Here is a 23368-nt window from a genome sequence, read left to right on the forward strand (position 1 = left end):
CATACTTAGGGCTCAATCGCACACAGATGTCTTGCTTTGCGAAAGCGGCTTCCATGTAAAAATTAGATAGACTATCCTATTAATTCATTTGTCGATCACTCGTGTCTGTATGCACGATGCTTATGACGATTGACAAAATTCGCTCTCTATTTGCTTGGAACATGTGTTAAAGTCAAAAAAATTGTACCGTGAATAAACCCCTTATTCAGTACTTGGATTTGCAAATTATTAAAATTTTTCATGTAGGCAACATTTTTATTACAAGTTGCGTCGCCGACTCGCCGCGCGCCGCCCGCCACTTTTTCCCTGAGTAGTAGAAGCGTCAAGTCAATAACGTTTTGCAAACGCCGAAAGTTTGTTGGAGGTCTATTGATAAACCGTTTATATATGTTTAATCTCCAATAATGGCTGGTATTAAATCTCTTGCCGTTAGAGGCATACGAAGCTTCGGTCCGGACAAAAACGATGAACAACGCATCACATTTCAAACCCCTTTGACGCTTATATTGGGTCAAAATGGTTGCGGCAAAACCACGATCATTGAATGTTTACGCTATGCTATCACGGGGCAAATGCCTCCAGGTAGTAGTGATGAGTGTTTTGTGCATGACGCTAAAGTAAATAAATCAACAGAAGTCCTAGGAGAGGTCAAACTGGAGGTGAGGTTACTTTTATGTTTTATGCCGGGCCTACATATAGAGACTCCATAATAAGATGAATATGTATTGTATGTAGTTGTTGTTTAGAAATGCATTTAGTAAGTCTAATTGGGAATAGATATTAATAACTATTTTAAGTATTTGTATTATTATTAGCATTAAATCAAAAGGTACTAGCTTTGTAAACAACAATGAAATAAAATATGTATATTGTTTCTTAAAGCCCTACTATTAACATGATTCCACTATAAGTAGCTGAAGTAAATGGCAATCATTATCATCCAATAGCTATCCATGACCCTTGTTTAAAAAGATTTGAAAAAGCAATTTTTTTCTAATAAAATTTCAAGGTGGATAAACAATGGTGCTCTACCCTAACCTTCTATGACCTTGTGCACATAATCCACTATCTCTGCATCACAAGACAACTCCTTCTGGGTCTCAGGATAAATTAGTGATTATAGTTTTCATAGGGTTAAACAAAAAATTTCACAGATCTTAGCTCCAAACGATGAACAGTTGGAAGTGACCCGCGCCATGCGTGTGACAGCACTGCCAGACCGCAAGGTGAAGTTCCAGACCCTCAGCTCCCAGTTGCGGCTGACCAATGAACATGGGGAGTCTAGGGATGTCACGTTGGATATGGATTTGAGGATGCATAATGCTCTTGGTAAGGACTTGGGTAGAAAGCTGGAGAATCCCATGAACCAATAGAATAGAATACACATTTTTTCATTTGAAATCAAAATTAACTGGATCTGGATATCCTAATAGCAGAATAAAAAATATTTTATGAGTGTAGAAATATTACTCATGACACACATGAGTTACTTTTAATAGTTTTTTATTACAATTCCATAAGTGAGCTGTTGACTTCGAAATAAGCTTTATAAGCTAAAAAATAATAAATACTTACTTTGTTGAGTAAAATTCATACCATAAAAAATAAGTAACAATCATTCATTGCAAATCAATGATCCATAGGATCTTCTCTCTTCTTTAGCCCTTCTCTACCCTTTGGGTGTAGGCTTCCTTCTTTTTTTTTTTTTTTTCATCCATATTTATTTCATCCATAGGATGTTAGTAGCAATTTTGACTTAATAACTAAGTTAGTAGGTTCAAAATTAAATGGAGACCTCCGCTAATGCTCTGTCAATAATAATTAGTCCTACTGCAATGGCTGAAGGATAGTAAATACTAGAAAGTATCATTACATTTTTAATTATACTTGAAATATTGCAAACAAAAAAAATCTGCTCCTATAATCTATTCTACTTTCTGAGTTTATTTCACTTATTAGTCTATTTTCAATAAAAAAACAGTTTTAGTAGAACAGCTTTATCAATTCAAATTTTTATCATACCAGGTGTCTCCGATGCAATCTTGAACTCCGTCATATTCTGTCACCAAGAAGATTCAACTTGGCCACTGGATGATGGTCAGAAAGTCAAAGAGAGGTTTGATGAGATCTTTGACTCTGAGAAGTACAGTGAGTGCTTCGAACATCTGAAGAAGTTGAGGAAGGAATACAGCCATGATATTAAATTGCTTGGTAAGTTTAGTATTGGAGTTTAACTACAATAAAACTTATGTTGTGGAGCTATAGTTGGAACTACTTGGAACTTAAATATTCTAAATAATAACACATTTAAGGATGTGGCATCCTATGATGTTAAAGTTTAAACTTTCTTGCATTATCTCCAAATAATTGCAGTCACAATCCTCTTAAAATTATGGCAAGAAAAGTAATAGTAGGCCAGGCAATACGAAGGTATAGAGGGAAATGCTTGGAAAACAATTTTTGACTCCGTAGCATTCTTTGGACTAGTTACGAGGTGAACATATCAAAAGTCCCCGGCTGTACCCATACCCCTTGAGCTGGAGGGGCGAAAGGGTTTTGTGTAAGTAGTTGTATCGCTAATGACTCCTCTACACGTTGGCCCAGCGTAGGCCAGTCTAAGGGACACATTTATGCGTTAGAGGGGGCAAGTGTCATTGCTATCTGATTTCACTGCATAGCTGCATCCCTTAGACTAGCGTACGATGGGCCATCATGTAGAGGAGCCCTAAGACGCAATTTCGAAGATATAAGTGAAAAACCGAAATAGGGAAGTAATGAATATAATCAGGCGTTACTTTGCGGAAATCCATACTAATTAAAACAAAAAATATTACCTTGCTAATCTGCAAAGTGAATAGCCGGGTCCACACAGAGCGAGCATACGCGCGAGGCAATTTCCTCACGCACAAACCGGCCAGTGTAGAAGTCGAAATTGCCTCGCACGTACGTGCTCGCTCGCTCGCTCTGTGTGGACCCGCCTATTAATGTTCCCAGCCTCCCACCGCAAAAATAAATACGCAAATAAATAACCCACCACCCAAAAGTACAAAACTCCTTTGTACTTTAAACTCAAAAGGAGTTTTGTACTTTACCTAGACTAGGACGTTATCTTTTCGCGGATGAGCAAAGTAATATTTTTTTGTTTTAATTCGAAAAAAGGGAACATCAAACCCCCCTCTCCCTCCCCGGCTCATGGTCTACGGCTGGGGATGGGGACTTTTCATAAAGTCACTATTCAAAGTTATAAAGTCAAAAATTGTGTTCCAAGCATTTCTCTCTATAGCTTTTCTTGAACTGCCATATATTAGCCTATAGTTACTTTGATTAATTTCAAAATATGTAGTTTGTTATTTGCTGTGCAATTTATTTGTATGAAATTGATTTATCATTGACTAGTATGCCTCTTAATTTCTTTAGCACATAATTAAATATAAAAATGTATACTTACTCTAAATTTCCCCGAAATGGCTAAAATAAATAAAGAATCCTAGGCAAATTAAAGCATTTTTTCTTTTCCTAAAATATATATTGGCGAACTTTTTAACTTGAGTTTTTACTCATCAATATCTCAATATACTATATACTACCTTAGAGTTTCCATACAACCATCATACAAAAACATGCCTAAAATATTATTTTATTTATTATTGCAGAACAAGAAGTAGACCATCTATTTGAGAAGAAAGAAGAGTTAGAAAAGAAAAAACTTGATGTTGAGAACATAGAGACACAGCTCACGGAAGCCAATGCTAAAATAGAAGAGTTGACTAAGGAGTTGGAAGACGTGACAGCTAAGCTGGAGACGATTAAGACTATGGAGAAGAGCATTGTGGGGCTTGAGAATAAGAGGGATAAGATTAAAATCAAGTAAGTTACAATAAATTTATAGGCTACACTGTCAATGGTGAAAGACGGGACACCAACCGTATGGAATATATCAAAACTCCATCTACTAGTGGTTACTACTAGGGCCCTACCTACCTACCACTGCTACCACTACCAGCCTCGCGTACGGTCAACCAATTTGATTCCTAGGCCACTATAGAACCATGTCATAATGACTTCTACGACAGTGCTTATTGAGTGATGCATGTCATGTATAGAGTAGTTCAAGCGACAAGGTTCTATAGTGGCCTAGGATTCAAATTGGTTGACTGTACATTTGACCTTTTGTTCCATTCTAAGCTCTGCTTTCCCGACTCTCGTGCCGAGTTCGGAAGCTTTGGACTTTCAGACCTGGATCTTTATTGAGTTTTCGAAAAAAGACGTACAAATGATGTAATAGTTTTTGTTTGTTATGATGATATCCACTAACATCCCTCATTCAGGGCAACCTAATATTGTGACGCGACGGATGGGTAACAACAGAATCTAATACTGAGGAAGGCTCACCATGCTCTTAGCCTGTTTTTATATGGTTATTAATATTTTTATTAAACTGCAATTTGGGTAAAAAAGTTTAACCAAGGATGCCAAAACTCAATTTTGCTCTACCCTGATCAAGTGCTCGGGCCGGCGCCGACTACCGCTACTACCACTGGTAACAAATTGATGGTAACAACTGAAAATAACCCAGTGGACTCACTGCCTTGTCCAAGGCATCCTATCCGAGGAGTGGAGAACTCTACTAGATGCCTGGAATAAGCAGTACTTGAATTTATCTGCAGTATTAGGTAGTATTAAACGGAGATACCTATTTAAGGGAAATGGGTTTTACATATCTCATAGGTATCTCATAGGTCATACTGTAGAAGATAGAAAATAAATATAGATGATCAAAGTTTGCAATCAATATTTATCCAAACTAAAGTAAGTTTTTTTTTTCTTGTAGGTTGGAGAATTTCCAGGGCCAAGAGAAGGAATTGAAGAACTCCATCAAATCTTTATTTGAAGGAACTGTTGAAGAATTAAATGAAAGCATTGGTAAGATTATATGCCATTTTATACCAGTCATCTATATTTTACGCAAAACAGTGAAAATTTAGGAAAATGGAGGATTAATAGGCCTGCCTACGAAGCTAATGGTCCCGGGTTCAAATCCTGGTAAGGGCATTTATTCGTGTGATGAGCATGGATATTTGTTCCTGAGTCATGGGTGTTTTCTATGTATTTAAGTATTTATATATTATATATATCGTTGTACCCTCAACACAAGCCTTATTGAGCTTACTGTGGGACTTAGTCAATTTGTGTAATAATGTCCTATAATATTTATTTTATTTTATTATTATTATTAATAGGCGGATTAAAAATCAATACATTGTGTAATCTCAAACATGACGAGAACAGCAGGCAGCTACTGAACAACCTTGGAGCCAGGAACAAGGTTATTCTACGCTGGGTCCCGGCACGCGGGTATCGCAGGAAACGAAAAGGCCGACGAACTCGCGCGAGCAGGGGCTAAGGGGAAGAACTTCTGTCCTGAGCCTTTTTGTGGTATTCCCAAAAGCCTAACGCGGCTCACCCTAAAGACCTCCTGTCACTACAAAACCATTCAACTCTGTAGAGAAACTACAGGCTTGAATCATTCCAAGACGCTTACCAAGGCCTTCAGCAAAAAGGCGGCCTCGAACGCAGGGCCGGATTTAGGGGAGGGCAACCGGGGCTACTGCCCCGGGCCTCCACAAAAGAGAATTCGGAAAAATTACCATTTTCAATTTTGGAAAAATTTGGGGCCAGGGGGCCTCCACTCCTTTATTGCCCGAGGCCTCCAGACCTCTAAATCCGGCATTGCTCGAACGCCTTAGCGCTGTCTAGGAACCAACTGCGCAACTATGGGGAAACGTGACATGGGGCGGTGCAGACTCTGCATGGAGGCAGAGGAGACGCCTTTGCACATCCTCGCAGAGTGCCCTTGCCTAATGCGCACTCGTGACTCAATCCTGGGCAGACACATATTACGTCCGGGGGAGTTAAGGTCTCTCGAGATCAAGATCCTGCAGCTGTTTGAAGTTGCAGGTTTGGATCGAGAGTTGTAGTAGGTGGCGATCACAATAGATCAGGAATGGTCGTAGTGATATTTAGGCTGTAGAGCCTTACATAGCCCCTGACAAAGAAGGAGAAGAATCTCAAACATTACGACATTTTTTCTTACCAGAGGTGTCATACAAAGACAGTTGAGTTCTTCAAGCAACACCGGACACATCGGAAGGGAGGAGCCCAAGCGATATCTTACCGTACAAATCTTTCTGCCCTTTATCGCGGGGGAAACGTGCACACAGTCGCACTCCTCATTCACTAAATCCAATCAGTAATGACGACATAAATACATAGAAAATTGACATATGTCCAAGGAAATCTTGCCCACCTAGATCTGTTTTTGTGTACGGACGCGTCCGCTTTGCGCTATGCCCAGTTGGGCATGTGCTTCGGCAGAGGGGAAATAGTGCGAATGCCGACTCCCTTCCTAGTGTTGCTCGAAGGTTGAATTACTTTATCTTTATGTCGTCATGATTATTAATGTTAAAATTGTGTTTTCCTATTCCAAGTACTTTATTCTTGCATATCCATGTTTTTTTTTTCAGCAACCCATGATCAAACAGTAAGAGATAAACAAAAGGAGCTAATAGAGATCTACGAAAGGAAGTCAGCCTTCGACAAGGAACGCGAAAAGATAGAGAATGAGATGACCTACAACAAAGTTAAACTGAACGAGTTTAATTTCCTAGAGAACCAGAATAAAGAGAAGGTGGAGAGGAGGAACAAGTTGATTGAAGAAGCTATGGTGTTAGCAGGTATGTATAGACTCCTAAAGCCCATCAATTCTGCCGTTAAAAAATAATGCCTTTTCAATTTGAAATCATCATTCAAGGAAATATGGTTGAATTTCTTTTGTTTTGAAATCAATCGATCATATAAATGATGTTTGCTTTCCATACAAATATTTTTTCCAAACCTTCTGTTTTCTGTTGTCACAACTCTGTGTTTTGTTATTATGTTACATGGCCTACGTCATTAGGCGGGTCCACACAGAGCGAGCGAGCGAGCACGTACGGGCGAGGCAATTTCCTGACGCACAAACCGGCTAGTGTAGACGTGCCTCGGCCAGTGTAGACGTGCCTCGGCCGGTTTGTGCATAAGGAAATCTCCCCGCGCGTATGCTCGCTCTGTGCCGGTTTGTTCGTTGCAAGCTACGCAATAACATCCACTATGTGAATTGCTAGCCACGTGAGGCAAATAAAAAAAAAGTACTCTTAAAAACATCACTATCCTATCAATTGCAGAAATGGAATCAAAGGAGATAAAGTCCGAAGAAGAAGCCGATAAGGCCATCAAAGATCTACAGCAGAAAGTGAAAGAGCTGAACAAGGACTTGGCCACTACCCAATCCCAGGCTGATGATGAGGCCAACAAGTTGCAATCTCACGTCAACGCTTGTAGAGATGCTCTGGTAAATTCTAGACGTAGAACAGAAACTAGGCACAGACATGCATTGTATGGCATGAAAGCGCATATTGTAAACATAGTGTTAAATGTTAACTTACTCACACATACTTCGCAGGTCGCACTTAGTAACTGGCAAAGTAGTTGCTTTATTTTCCCCATGAGTACTTAGTTTCCTTAAAACCTTTATTTCCTTACAGTCGCGACACAACGAAAAGATATCAAACAAGGAGCTGGACATAGAAACGGCCAAGAAACACATTCTGAAGAAGGACAACGAAATAAATGATGCTAATGTGTCGCGATCCAGGCTCGAAGAGATAGAAACCAAGTTGAAGGCAGCTGAGGAGTGAGTATATCAATCATCATTTTGGCGATCCAATCTTGGATGTAGCCCCTACTATTTCTTCCACTCCTGTCGATTTTGTGGCTGACTCACCCAGTCCCGACCTCCATGTCTCCAGACGTCGTCCAGCTGCTGCCGTCCGCTCCCTCGGCCTCGGACTCCCATAGACTCGTCTTGTCCAGCGACTCTTGTCCATTCTCGCAATGTGTTCCGCTTATTTTCCACTTCACTTTCTCTGCGCTATTTTTTATTTAGAACACAAACAGTCACATATACAAATGGATTTGAAGTACAATGTAGTGTACTTAACATACTTAAGAATCATAGACCTGGAGGTTCATTATTAAGTACATAATGTTAACAAACATACTAACAGCATAAAGAAAATGAAATCATGAGCCATACTTAAATTCTATTTACCAGTCTTCAGAGCTAAATCGGTATCTAAATATCACATGAAACTCATACGTTTAATGTAATAGGGCAGAAAAAAAATACAATAATAATAATAAATAATGAATGTGTGAAATTATATGGATGGTAAGTAGAAAATAGGTTTAACATTCATGTCTGTTTATCGTATAAGTTGTATTTTTTTTATGTTCTATCTATCTAACTTTGACTTTTAGTATAACGACACATTCACTCAATTGGCGCTTTTATAATTTATCGTGGAAGTGGCAGAGACGTGGAAAACACGATAAATCAGAGGATCTAAATGTATAAGATTGTATGCAGTTGTGTAAAAAATTGTTATTGCCGTGGATGTCCACGGTAAAATTAAAGCTCCCAATAGCCATTCGCACAGTTAAGTCTATGAGCCTTATTACAATGAGATACGGTATAATCATGTACAGATAAGTTGCTGTTAGTATATTGTAGATTTTATTCATTTTAATTATTGTTAACCAGGGAACATCAGGCTGCCATAGATGAACTTAACACTGAGGAACTACAGAAAGAAATGAATGAAGACGAGAAATTGATTGAACAAAATGAAAAAGAGCTAGAAGATTTGAATCAGAAGGTAATTTCTGTTTTGAGTTTATCTCTGTTTCAATAAAGTTATATAACATGATTTCAATTACTTCAAGCGACCCACTTGTAACTACATTTAAAAACATACAGAATAATGTTTATTTTTCTTAATATATAACCAATATCAGTTTGATCCCCTATTAAATTGTTCATGTGCGAAAGGTGTGGTAGAGGAATAAAATTCGATAATATGATGCTCAACATGAAAAAAATTGCAAACAATCGTTGGCTAAAACTTTCATAGAAGTCTGCAATTTTGGTGTCTTACCTGTGAAATAATATCGCTTTTGTAGAGACGCCTTTCGGGCGCCACTGTGCGACATATAAGAAATAAGCTATTGGCGAAAACATGTATCATCATGTCTCTCTCAACAGGTAACCAAACTCCAAAAGCAAACGGCCAAAATCGCCGAACGCGACACCATAGACCGCTCCATCAAAGACAAACAAGAGCAGCTCTCCAATCTCCTATCAAAGCACAGCGCGACCATCACAGAGCTGCTTGGTACCTTGCCGGAAGAGAATTATGCTGTAGCGGTGAACAAGGTTGAGGCGGAGTGGAGAGCGGAGGTGAAGAGCAGCAAGCAGAAGCTTAAGGAGAAACAGAAGGAGGTTAGTACTGTTTATATTTGTGTTAGTTTCTCTCCAGCCGTAGTGGTAATGGTCGATACTGTCAAGTCAGTGCTGCTAGGGTACCTTGACGAGGAGAATTATGCTGTTGCGGTGAATAAGGCTGAAGCGGAGTGGAGAGCAGAGGTGAAGAGCAGCAAGGAGAAACAGAAGGAGGTTAGTGCTGTTTATATTTGTGTTAGTTTCTCTCCAGCCGTAGTGGTAATGGTCGATACTGTCAAGTCAGTGCTGCTAGGGTACCTTACCCGAGGAGAATTATGCTGTTGTGGTGAATAAGGCTGAGGTGGAGTGGAGAGCAGAGGTGAAGAGCAGCAAGGAGAAAGAGAAGGAGGTTAGTACTGTTTATATTTGTGTTCGTTTCTCCATACAAGCCTTATTGAGCTTACTGTGGGACTTAGGCAATTTGTGTAATAATGTCCTATAATATTTATTTATTATTATTATGTCTTTCTTTTACAAATTCTCGGGACCATGGGGTCTCGGACATTTGGAAGGCGTGCGTGGGGCTGAAGCCAACACGTAGAGGCCCCTTGTAATAAGACAATTTACTCTAAATGTAACGTGACACCAACCGCCGATTATCCCTGTTCACACTATAGCAGTGCACCCAAGGACAAGCCCCAGTTAGTGGAGTAGTAGCGGAGTAGTAGGACTATTGTAAAAAAAAGGGTACCAAAATAAACCGGGCTATTGGGTTGAGTTGCAAGTGGACTGGTAACCGGGACTATGGAGAATACTATGGCACCTGCCCTGATCATATGTTTTTAAAAACACGACAAAATGGCAGGTGGTGACTTGCCAACTCACAATATGGGTCCCCGAAAACGGCTGCTCGCACGGAGCGACAAGGGGACAACATTGCGTGAGCGGCTCAGGGTGTGGAGAGGTGTACGCCGCTTTCTACCCAGTGGCTGTAAGCAGCCACTGTGCCAACTCGCGTCTTATGCAAATTTCACTTCCACCCTGCGAGCATATAGCTCTGACACCCCACTCTGGACGGCCGGTAAAGGCAAGCCAGAGGTGAGAGTCCTGCGGCCCCTGCTCAGTGTTCACTCCAGCCGGCCAATGAAGGCAAGCCGGAGAGAAGGGCCTGACCGACTCTCGGGGGTATGGGACCCAAGGGACGTCACTTCCCATTCAGCTCGCCACAAGCTGTCCTGGGGGCTTATTATTATTATTATTTAATTGGCTATAAATTCGTGTACGTTGTTCAAAAGTTTCAGTCTTAGACAGATACTAAGTACTGGACTTTTTTTAATTTTATGTTGTTCTTAATTGCAGTTGACCAGCCTGGAAGCGGAACGCAAGACAGTAGGTGAGATGCTCTCAGAGAAGCGCGCTGAGATCGTCAAATCGGACGCCAAGATAAAAAAGGCTTGCGGCAACCAGACTTATGATGAGACTCTTAAGGAACTTACTAGTCTAGTCGACGATTTACAGGTATGATTCAATACTTTTCTGTCCTCCGGGCGGAAAGCGTCAACTTTGCTCCCGTTGCGCTAAACGAGGTTGCCGCTTTCCGCCTCCGTCAAGCAGAAAAATAGTATGCGCACCACGGGAGGAATGTGTTTCCTCCCTTGGGACACAAATAACTATTTTATACCACAGGACTGTTACTCTTTCTTGTAAGGACGTAGCAAGCAAGCGAGCGGGGTGTTGAAAATGTTCAACTTAATTGCTAACCTTTTCGCCGCCATTGACATATCCTCGCAAATCCTAAATAAAAGAGAAAAAAACAGTTTACTAAACAGTAGTAGGTCGAGAATAATTTATCTTACGGCGAGGAAGTCGCGAAATTAAAAAGATTTGAATATGCCCTGCTTTATATCATGATCCATGCCTTACCCAACCACACGATGCACTGGATATTTATTTTATATTTATTAAAAGAACACAAGTTTATTGTTAAGAGAATAACAGAAGGCCAATCCGAACGTACACTGACATCGGAAAGATATTTGAATCATGTTATTTAGTTATAGTGCTTCTCGCCCGCGCCGATACATGTACGGAAAGTACGAGCGAAATGCACGATAACTTAATGGCATCAGTTAGATGTCTTTCATGCAGATCATTTAGTAACGCCGAACCTGCTTAGCCACTACTAGCAATGTTAATGTTTTCAGGAAAAACAAGCCGTGCTGCAAGCATCCACGGTCGTCATCGACAAGTACAAAAGTTTGCTGAAGGACACCAACTGCTGTCCGCTGTGCAACCGAGGGTTCAGCGCTGATCACGAGGTATGTTGTACATTAGACAAACAAATATGTACAGACAAAACAAGCCATGCTGCAAGCATCCACTGTCGAGATCGACAAGTACAAGAGTTTGCTGAAGGACACCAACTGCTGTCCGCTATGCAACCGAGGGTTCAGCTCTGTGAGCGCTGATCACGAGGTATGTTGTACATTAGACAAACAAAAATGTTCAGGAAAAACAAGCCGTCCTGCAAGCATCCACAGTCGTCATCGACTAGTACAAGAGTTTGCTGAAGGACACCAACTGCTGCCCTCTGTGCAACCGAGGGTTCAGCGCTGATCACGAGGTATGTTGTACATTAGACAAACAAATATGTTCAGGAAAAACAAGCCGTCCTGCAAGCATCCACAGTCGTCATCGACTAGTACAAGAGTTTGCTGAAGGACACCAACTGCTGCCCTCTGTGCAACCGAGGGTTCAGCTCTGATCACGAGGTATGTTGTACATTAGACAAACAAATATGTTCAGGAAAAACAAGCCGTCCTGCAAGCATCCACGGTCGTCATCGACAAGTACAAGAGTTTGCTGAAGGACACCAACTGCTGTCCGCTGTGCAACTGAGGGTTCAGCTCTGTGAGCGCTGATCACGAGGTATGTTGTACATTAGACAAACAAAAATGTTCAGGAAAAACAAGCCGTCCTGCAAGCATCCACAGTCGTCATCGACTAGTACAAGAGTTTGCTGAAGGACACCAACTGCTGCCCTCTGTGCAACCGAGGGTTCAGCGCTGATCACGAGGTATGTTGTACATTAGACAAACAAATATGTTCAGGAAAAACAAGCCGTCCTGCAAGCATCCACGGTCGTCATCGACAAGTACAAGAGTTTGCTGAAGGACACCAGCTGCTGTCCGCTGTGCAACCGAGGGTTCAGCTCTGTGAGCTCTGATCACGAGGTATGTTGTACATTAGACAAACAAATATGTTCAGGAAAAACAAGCCATCCTGCAAGCATCCACGGTCGTCATCGACTACTAGTACAAGAGTTTGCTGAAGGACACCAACTGCTGTCCGCTGTGCAACCGAGGGTTCAGCGCTGATCACGAGGTATGTTATACATTAGACAAACAAATATGTACAGACCAAACAAGCCATGCTGCAAGCATCCACGGTCGAGATCGACAAGTACAAGAGTTTGCTGAAGGACACCAACTGCTGTCCGCTGTGCAACCGAGGGTTCAACTCTGACCACAAGGTATGTTGTACATAAGGGTCTGATGACCCTGGGCTTCGTATCAATAGCGGAGGATACAATCGGGATAAAAGTAAGATGAGAAAAGGGCGTATGTGGAATTTATGGATGACTATGAGGCTCGTGGTCACTTGGAAGAAGTGGAACCTCCTTCCACAAGTGAAGGCCAGGACTCGCTGAAGCTGGAATTAAAGCTGTTAAAACACACTTGTCGCGTGTCGTCGGGAACCAAAGGTTGACATACGAGGAATTCTCGACGATCTTAGCACAAGTCGAGGCTTTACTCAACTCCAGGCCACTCACTCCTCTCAGCACCGACCCCAACGACCTGTCGGCCTTGACACCGGGTCATTTCCTCACCACGGAACCCCTATCGGTCGTACCTGAGGAAGACTTCTCAGACGTTCGGGTTAGCCCTCTCCAACGCTGGAAGTTGCTTCAGAAGATGCACCAGGACTTCTGGAACAAATGGTCGAAGGAGTATATGCATACTCTCCAGCAGCGGATGAAGTGGCACGACAGACACCCTAACGTCCAAGTTGGCACACTTGTGCTCGTTGTAAACGAGCAGACGAGCCCAATGAAGTGGCCCCTGGGTCGCATTATCGACACACACCCCGGATCTGACGGGATCTGTCGTGTGGTTACTGTGCGCACTGCCACAGGGTTGTACAAACGGCCTGTGGTCAAGCTGTGTCCACTACCTGCGTAGTCGCTTTAATGCGCTACATTTGTGTTGTCCATTCTTCGTTTAGCTTTAATATTATCGCACTTGTTTCACTTTTATTGTTCTTTTCGCTTAGTCAAAATACAAATGCATTTTGGTGGGCGGAATGTCCAGCTTTGGCCTTGTATTCTATAAGATTTTCTCGTATTTACTGTGGCAACACCAGCTCACAGTTGGAATTTGAATATTGCTCTGTCATAGACACGTCAGAGTCAGTGTGTCATCAACCTACCACTAGTTAACATCGTATTTCATCGTTCTCGCTAATTTTCGCAACTTATTGAAAGCACTACTGCCAATCACGTCTCTAGCATTTAGACTCAGTGTTGTGTGGACGAAGGGCACCAGGCACATCCGAAGTGGAAAATCCGAGGTCTAAGTTGGACGACTCAAGGTAACGGTTCTGAGCTTACTTCTAGCTGGCGACAAGGACAGCCAGAATCACCACCAGCGGTCTTCAACGGCGACCAACGATTCAGCCCCACAACTCCCGGACTGAAAGGTAACTTCGCCCTACACTATTTCACATTTTAGTTTTAATTTAATATTCTAATCTTAATATCTCACAACTTTCTTGCTCAACCGGCCCCTAAATTTCATTCCCTATCGCCCCCCTTTTTCGAATTACAGTCCACTCTCTCGCTATTGAACATTTTGGTCCTTCGAGCCGGATAATTTGAAAAGTGACCTTTGGTTTTTCGTTTCTCGTTGTTTGTTGCTTATTCGAATTTGTTTGGTCATATCATTTGTTTAATTCAAAATTTAGGGTACACTTATAAAAAAGTCGAGGGTAAGCAAGAAAGTTGGTGGCCGTGTAGTAGTGCTTTTAGTAAATCATTCGTTCACTCGTGGTTAATATTGCTGGCAACATTCTCATAGTTGTCAAGGGTTAACGTCAACTGTCAATGTCACTAGTATCAGTCAGTAGTACTTCGTTTTTATTGAATTAATTTTGCAATTAAGTTTGAGTTTTTCGCCGTTTTAGTGTTTTTAATTGCACTTAAAACAATATGAGTGTACATGGTGATAGTGACACGGATCCCGCGACAGTAGACATGTTCCATGTCGCGCGAGGTTACGCTATTTTTCGGTTAGAAAATATTGAGGGTTCCGACTTGAAAGGGTATGATGAATCAGACATCAAGGATATAGAAAAGGACTTTCACAAAGCACAACTACGGATTTTACGTCCACTGAAACCTGAAAAACGTGTGGAGGAGTATGAAGTCACCAAGGAATTTGAAAGTAAGCTAAAATCCGTAAAATGTAGGTTGAGACAAATGGCTAGAAGTGAAATAAGTGATAAGCCTGAAGTGAAATCTTTAACGCTTGGGAATAATTTAGCTAAGCTTCCAAAAATATCGATTACGCCTTTTGATGGGAAACTGGAAAGTTGGGTGTCTTTTAAGGAGCTTTTTGATTCCCTTATACATAGTCGGAGCAATATTAGTAATGTGGAGAAATTGCACTACCTTCTATCAAGCGTTCAGGGTTCCGCACATGATTTAATAAAAAGTTTTCCTTTGTCAGGTGACAATTACAGCAGTGCATATGAAACACTGTCCAACTATTATGATAGGAAGAGGCAAATTGCTGTCATGTACTATGAAAAACTGCTAAATTGTGAGCCAGTCAAAACAAAAATGGATTTGGAAAGGGTTTTTAGAACTTTTAATGAGAATTTAACTATTTTGTCAAAATTTAACCTCCCCGACAAGAATTTTATGTTATATTATTTGCTTTGGGCAAAGTTAGATGTCGCTACCCGAGAAGCATTTGAGTTACAACTCGCTTCCAATACTGAAGTTCCAAAGTTTGAGGAATTAAAAAACTTTATTGAAAAGCGGAGCAGGGCTTTGGAAAACTCCAGTGTTAGTGTTAGGCCTCAAGTTCAGAATGTTAAACCGTTAACCAAAAACAAAACGGCCCTTGTCGTTTCGACTACATCAACACCAAGTTGTGTTTTTTGTTCGGGTCAACATAGTCTCGATAAATGTAACAAGTTTATAAATCTCAATAATGATGGCCGGTTTAATTTTGTTAAGGAGAAGGGTTTGTGTATTTTATGTTTCTCAAATGCACATAGGGTGAAAACTTGTCGAGCTTCTCGCTGTAGTGTGTGTAATCGCTCGCACCACAACTTATTGCATTTCACAAAGAGTGTGGAAGCACCCACGGGCACAGAGATTGCTACTGCACCGCCTAGCAATGGCATGAGCAGTAGTAGTAGTAACACGGTTTTAGCTGCGATGGCGGGAGATAATACAATCTTCTTCGCTACTGCCCAGGTGTTAATTCGGGACAGTTCTGGTGTCTTCCGCCCAGTGCGGGCGCTCTTGGATGGTGCTAGTGCATGCAATTTCATGTCAAAATCCTGTGCAGAAATGCTAGGATTTGAAACTTCTGGACAACACACTGTGTTTGGCATTGGCAATTCGCCATATCAAACATTTGGCGCACTATCATGTGAGGTCAAGCCAATGGGAAATGAACCCTCTTCACTGAGTACTAAACTCGAAGCTTTCGTTTTGTCGCCGGTATGTGCCGACCAACCTCCTCAACCTGTCGATTCGTCGGGGTGGTCGCACATCAGGAATTTATCGCTGGCTGATCCTGGTTTCGCCCGTCCGGCGCCGGTGGACCTGTTACTTAACGCACAGGTCTTCGTTTCGTCGTTGTTGCCCGGTATACGGCGCGGGGAGCCAGGACAGCCTACTCTGTTGAAAACCATCTATGGATGGGTCGTTATGGGTGAGTGTGACGGGAGTCAGCTCACAACAAGCGCTCTCGTATCGTATCGTAACAATAAAAATCATTGTTTTTTCGTGTCGAGTCCTTCGCAGATTTTGTCGCTTGATGATTCTATAAAAAAATTTTGGGAATTAGAAAACGTTAGTTCTCCGACTAAACCTTTCGTATCTGAGGAGGACCAACGCTGCGAGGACTATTTTCTTGAAAAATACTATCGCAATGAAGAAGGCAGGTTCGTAGTTCCACTACCATTTGTCGATCCCGCGAACAAACCTACCTTCCTCAATTCGCGTGAAATTGCTCTCAAGCGGTTCACGTCGTTGGAACGCAAGTTGAACTCCAACCCCGAGTTCAAAAGGGCGTATGTGGAATTTATGGATGACTATGAGGCTCGTGGTCACTTGGAAGAAGTGGAACCTCCTTCCACAAGTGAAGGCCACTTTTATTACATACCTCACCATGGAATTCTGCGCGATTCCGTCACCACTCCTCTTCGCGTGGTTTTCGACGCAAGCGCTAAGGACGCCAACGAGGTGTCCTTGAACGCTACTCTTCTCGCTGGGCCCAAGCTTCAGACTAACATCTTCGATCTGCTCACACGTTTTCGCTGGCATGCCGTCGTCTTCACAGGTGACGTGAAACAGATGTACAGGCAGATCCTGGTCTCTGATGAAGACGCTGAATTTCAGCGCATTTTGTGGCGCCCTTCTGCTGTCGGTCCTGTGCGCGACTACCGTCTTAAAACGGTAACCTACGGGGTTTCTGCTGCGCCATTCCAAGCTCTTCGTACAATGGCTCAACTTGCCAGTGATTCTGCAGCCGCATACCCAAGTGGTTCAGCTGTTCTCGCTCGTGACATCTACGTCGACGACGTCGTCACCGGAGCGGATTCTGTCGAGCAGGCGCGTTTACTTCAGGTGGACCTTACGAAAATATTGTCGTCGGGGGGTTTCCACCTCAGGAAGTGGACCTCCAATAGTAGTGAGTTCTTGGAGAGCCTTCCGTCTTCTGATCTGTACTCGGAAGACTTTAAACATTTCGAAGAAATGACTGACATTTCTCTAAAGATATTGGGCTTGCTATGGCAACCTCAATCAGATTCTTTCCGGTTTCGTGTCGCCGCTGCTCCTAACGGTCGGTGCACCAAGCGCACCATTCTGTCGGAGATAGCTAGAATCTTCGATCCATTAGGTTTCCTCTCGCCTGTAACATTTCTCGCCAAGTATCTGATGCAATTGCTTTGGGTTTCGGGCGTTTCCTGGGATGGAGATGTCCCGGAAAGCATCAGGCTGGAATGGCAGGAATTCAAAACTCAACTCTCGTCGCTGAGTGCTGTAGCTGTGCAACGCCGTTTAGTCGGGAAATTCGACGTGCTACATCTCCACGGATTTTGCGACGCGTCAGAACGTGGCTTCTGTGCCGTAATCTATTGCCGTACCGAAACTGAGGAGGGTGACGTCGACGTACAGCTCGTGTGTGCTAAGTCCAAGGTCGCGCCATTGCGTAAATTGTCGGTGCCGCGTCTCGAATTGCTCGCAGCGGTTCTGCTGTCTGACTTGATGGCTTCGGTCGTGGAGGCTTTGAAGCCTTTCCACTCGGTAGACAGAATCTTTGCATGGTCGGACTCAAGTGTGACGTTGACCTGGATTAAGTCGTGTCCGTCCAGGTGGAAAACGTTCGTGGCCAACCGTGTGAGTCATATCCAAGACGTTATTCCTCCCGATTCTTGGCATCATGTCAGAACCACTGACAATCCAGCCGACTGCGGATCGCGTGGTTTGCTTCCCCAAGATTTAGTCAACCAAACTTGCTGGTGGAACGGGCCTGATTGGCTCAGGCACCCCACTGAGAGCTGGCCTAAGTCAGTGCTGATGCCAGATAGGGACGTTCTCCATGATGAGCAAAAGATTACAGTCCTCGTAGTGTCCAATGACAATGCACTAATCGACAACTTACTGGAGAAGTTTTCGTCGTTAAGAACACTTCAACGTGTTTTAGCCTATTGTTGTCGCTTCGCGAATAACGCGAAGAACCGAAAAACGGCCGGGAAGTGGCTACGCGGTCCTTTAACATCTATCGAAATAAAGCAGGCACTCATGGTTATTGTACGTTTCGTGCAGCAGCGCAGCTTCGCTCAGGAAATCGAAATCATTTTGAACAATCATTCGAACTCTCTCCCAAAAGCGTTCAGAAAACTGTCCCCATTCATGGATGACGCGGGTCTCTTGAGGGTGGGCGGTCGCCTGTCGCGAGCTTCTCTCGACTTCGACGTGAAGCATCCTTTGCTTCTACCTCGCGACAATCGGCTGACCTTCCTTCTTATCGATGATTATCATAAGCGATTCATGCATCCAGGCATCCAAACACTTCATAACTTGCTAGCGCAACATTTCTGGATTATGTGTCCGAAACGGGCTATTTATGCAGTTGTATCGAAGTGCATGAAGTGCTTTCGGGTGCGGCCACCGGGTGCTCCTGCGCCACTCATGGGCGACTTACCATCGTATCGAATATCCAAGCTGAAGGCTTTCTCGAGCGCAGCGGTTGACTTTGGTGGGCCTTTCGACATCGCTCTCGGTCGCGGACGTGGTAACAAGACGTACAAAGGTTATATTTGCGTCTTTGTCTGTACCGCAACAAAGGCCATTCATACCGAGCTCGTCACCGAGTTGTCCTCGGATGCTTTTCTCGCCGCACTTCGGCGTTTCGTCGCTCGCCGTGGTCGGTGCAGCCGGTTAGTGTCTGACCAAGGTAAAAATTTTGTCGGTGCGAACAACATCCTGCAACGCTTAGTGAAGGATGCTGCCGCACACCATACAATCAACTTCGAGTTCAACCCGCCGGGTAGCCCACATTTTTCAGGACTCGCTGAAGCTGGAATTAAAGCTGTTAAAACACACTTGTCGCGTGTCGTCGGGAACCAAAGGTTGACATACGAGGAATTCTCGACGATCTTAGCACAAGTCGAGGCTTTACTCAACTCCAGGCCACTCACTCCTCTCAGCACCGACCCCAACGACCTGTCGGCCTTGACACCGGGTCATTTCCTCACCACGGAACCCCTATCGGTCGTACCTGAGGAAGACTTCTCAGACGTTCGGGTTAGCCCTCTCCAACGCTGGAAGTTGCTTCAGAAGATGCACCAGGACTTCTGGAACAAATGGTCGAAGGAGTATATGCATACTCTCCAGCAGCGGATGAAGTGGCACGACAGACACCCTAACGTCCAAGTTGGCACACTTGTGCTCGTTGTAAACGAGCAGACGAGCCCAATGAAGTGGCCCCTGGGTCGCATTATCGACACACACCCCGGATCTGACGGGATCTGTCGTGTGGTTACTGTGCGCACTGCCACAGGGTTGTACAAACGGCCTGTGGTCAAGCTGTGTCCACTACCTGCGTAGTCGCTTTAATGCGCTACATTTGTGTTGTCCATTCTTCGTTTAGCTTTAATATTATCGCACTTGTTTCACTTTTATTGTTCTTTTCGCTTAGTCAAAATACAAATGCATTTTGGTGGGCGGAATGTCCAGCTTTGGCCTTGTATTCTATAAGATTTTCTCGTATTTACTGTGGCAACACCAGCTCACAGTTGGAATTTGAATATTGCTCTGTCATAGACACGTCAGAGTCAGTGTGTCATCAACCTACCACTAGTTAACATCGTATTTCATCGTTCTCGCTAATTTTCGCAACTTATTGAAAGCACTACTGCCAATCACGTCTCTAGCATTTAGACTCAGTGTTGTGTGGACGAAGGGCACCAGGCACATCCGAAGTGGAAAATCCGAGGTCTAAGTTGGACGACTCAAGGTAACGGTTCTGAGCTTACTTCTAGCTGGCGACAAGGACAGCCAGAATCACCACCAGCGGTCTTCAACGGCGACCAACGATTCAGCCCCACAACTCCCGGACTGAAAGGTAACTTCGCCCTACACTATTTCACATTTTAGTTTTAATTTAATATTCTAATCTTAATATCTCACAACTTTCTTGCTCAACCGGCCCCTAAATTTCATTCCCTATCGCCCCCCTTTTTCGAATTACAGTCCACTCTCTCGCTATTGAACAATGAGAGAGAGTATTTTATAAAAGAATCTACTCCAGCACTTCAATTTCGTCAATTAAATGTCTGCCGACTATATTTCATTAGAAGCGCGGCAAGTGGGGCCGGCGCTTGTCTATAGGATCATAATATAACAACAGTCATCTAATGAAAATGCATACAATATAGTACAACTGTTGTATTTTTTTCGCCCTGCCAGTTGAAATAAAAATGTTAGAGGGGAATCGTTTTAAATTTAAGTAAAAAACTGGTTGATTGAAAATGTATTTTACATCCTAAATTAGTCAGTAAGCTAGTATACTAAGTAGTTTTAAGATCACATATATTGTATGCTCCAAACGGGCAACTGTTGGTTCGATATCTCCTGTATATGACTTCTTATGTACACAGATAACAATGAATAAATACTTTAACTGACTTCCCAGAAGGAGGAGGGACACATAAAATTATACCCACAACCGTTTACAGAACACGGATGTGGCTATATTTTTATGTTTTTGAATGCTAACTACTAGGCAAAGATCTACAAACCAAATTCACTTTTGTATAGGTACATACTTCGATTTTATTTATCGTTTTAGGCGTTTGCTGCTGTCTTAGTAAAAATATTGTGTGTTACCTATCACTTTGAATTTTGTGATTGCTAGAAAGATTCAGACTTGGTATCGATTTGATTATTTGCTTTTCAGGTGACAGACCTCATATCCTCGCTAGGAAAGCAGGTCTTAAATGTTCCCGCTGAACTGGAGAAGGTGACAGAAGAGCTCCAGCGCACTTCAGCTAAGAAGGACGAGTTGCTGGCACTGAAGACTGTCAATGGGAAGATCTCAAGCTTGAGAGACAAGGAGAGGGATATAGAGAAAAGGCTGGAGGGACTTGATGAGGTAAGTCACACCCATATAGGGTAATTATGATCCCGGTACAGACCCCAGTGGGTAATTCCACGAGACTGTAACGTCAGTTACCAATTCTTTCGTGTGTTCTTAGATTCATTAAGCAAATTAAAGTATTCAGATATCTACCTGTAGGGCTACGCCAGACATATAGTCACTTAAATTTGCTTATTAATGCAAGAACACACGAAAGAATTGATAACTGACGTTACAGTCTCGTGGAATTACCCCAGTAGGGAATGGAATGCGGTCTCGCTATCTGTATTCCGTGACAAATGTGACTCCGGTCTCTTGAAAGCAAGAGTGAGTAGGCTATTTGAAATAGCCTATTTCTGAACCAGTGAGTTCCATCTTAGGCTTAGTCTTTACTTTCCATGGTGTGACTAGGGTCAAGCGCAGTTCAGTTCACAATTAAAAAAAAAGTAGGGAAAGATGCCGTACTGATTGTGTTTTACGGGAACTTGGAATTCCCGTTTCCTGTACTATTTTCACAAGTCAGGCACGAAACCGAAATAATCTGGTATGTACCGGTATATTTTTAATCGTTTAAAACTTTGTGTCGGTCCTACCATCAGAATATCTTACTTGGGTTTCTTTTTGAGACTCTAAACGAATCCCGACATGTGTCTAAAGGAGCCCACAAAAGCAAAAGTTGATAATCGCGAATCACTGACAGACCGATATCCTCCGGCGAACTGGTAATCAGCTAATCTCTTAAAATATTCACATACTAATATCAATATCATTCTGTTTCAGAGAATCAAAACCCTTCAAAAAACGATTGAAGAGCTCACATCAGTTCTAAAAGAGCCCGAACAGAAACTGCAAAACCTCAAGCAGATATCAGGAGACATGCCGCTTTTGGACCGTTACAAGACTGAGATCGCCATATCTACTAAGAAAGTAAGTACTTTGAAAAACGGAAATTTATAGGGCTTGATCACGTGGATCGATAAGACGCATGAATCTAGTATAGGCATGAGCGGTGGGGTGGAATGACCGAACGGGGTAGTCTTATCTTTCAGTAGCAGTAGCAGAGAAAGTGCTAATATTGTTTTTCGTTGTAACAGTCTCATTTCAAAGGGTAAAACGGGACCCTATTACTAAGACTCCGCTGTCCGTCCGACCGTCCGTCTGTCACCAGGCTGTATCTCATGAACCATGATAGCTAGACAGTAGAAAGTTTCACAGATGATGTGTTTCTTTTGCCGCTATAACATCAAGTACTAAAAAGTACGGAACCCTCGGTGGGCGAGTCCGACTCGCACTTGTCCGGTTTTTTTCTTGATTGGCAATTTAATGGTATACAGGCTCGTTAAAATGAGTTGGGGAACTAATGTACGATTCCCACCGACCGGCTGGAGTCGGGCCGCGCAGGAGAGCATTTTCAATGTGCCTATACATCATGTACGGCAGAAGCGATGGAGTCCGTCCGGAGCCGTCCGCGGCCGCGGGGAGCCGACGGGCTCGCGGCCGTATGAATGTGACATGCGCTCCGACTCCGTCCGTCAATACATGTCCTCTCGAGTTGCAGGCGTCCATAGGTTACGGAGGCTTCTTACCATCAGGCGGGCCGTATGCTCGTTTGCCACCGACGTAGTATTAAAAAAAAACATCTTTCCTGGGGTTCGAACTCATTAACGAAGTGGTTATCCAATTTGCAGTTAGAAGACATCCGCTCGCAGTGCGACAACGGGCTGGACACGGACATGTCGCTGGAGGAGGCGAGCGGGCGGCAGCGCGACGTGCGCCACGAGACGGGCTCGCTGCGCGCGCGCGTGCGCTCGGCGCAGAAGCGGCTCAACGCGCACGTGCGCAAGCTGCAGGCCAAGGCGGACGCCAAGACCAAGCTCAACGAGAAGATGCTCAATATACAGAAGAAGGTACTTGTTTTACTACATAGATCAGGGATTACCAATCTTTCTCAATTCGCGGCGCGCTTGCTAGTCTACTATTTAATCTCGGCGCCCTAACGCAGCTGTAGCCCGACCGGAAATATATGATCACTGTCAAGAGGGCGTTGTTATTCTCATGTATAAGGTGACAGTTCAGTTTAGTATAAAAAATTTAGTTCCAATATAAT

General features: G+C 43.2%; 1 protein-coding gene across 1 annotated transcript in view; it reads left to right on the forward strand.

The window, feature by feature from the left end:
* The first annotated feature begins 183 nt into the window (after positions 1-183).
* The window catches only part of LOC133524034 (DNA repair protein RAD50-like), a 38372-nt gene continuing 15187 nt past the window's right edge, over positions 184-23368 (forward strand). Inside the window, exons 1-15 of the mRNA XM_061859808.1 lie at positions 184-659; positions 1155-1329; positions 2026-2211; positions 3654-3867; positions 4832-4923; positions 6525-6734; positions 7224-7390; positions 7584-7732; positions 8642-8756; positions 9143-9379; positions 10679-10837; positions 11524-11637; positions 21082-21276; positions 22042-22188; positions 22950-23168. Coding sequence (XP_061715792.1) covers positions 405-659; positions 1155-1329; positions 2026-2211; positions 3654-3867; positions 4832-4923; positions 6525-6734; positions 7224-7390; positions 7584-7732; positions 8642-8756; positions 9143-9379; positions 10679-10837; positions 11524-11637; positions 21082-21276; positions 22042-22188; positions 22950-23168 — 2634 coding nt within the window. The 5' untranslated portion in view covers positions 184-404. The remainder of the gene's footprint in view (positions 660-1154; positions 1330-2025; positions 2212-3653; positions 3868-4831; positions 4924-6524; positions 6735-7223; positions 7391-7583; positions 7733-8641; positions 8757-9142; positions 9380-10678; positions 10838-11523; positions 11638-21081; positions 21277-22041; positions 22189-22949; positions 23169-23368) is intronic.

Source organism: Cydia pomonella, chromosome 13 (genome assembly GCF_033807575.1).
Source record: "Cydia pomonella isolate Wapato2018A chromosome 13, ilCydPomo1, whole genome shotgun sequence".
In the NCBI taxonomy this organism is placed as follows: domain Eukaryota; kingdom Metazoa; phylum Arthropoda; class Insecta; order Lepidoptera; family Tortricidae; genus Cydia; species Cydia pomonella.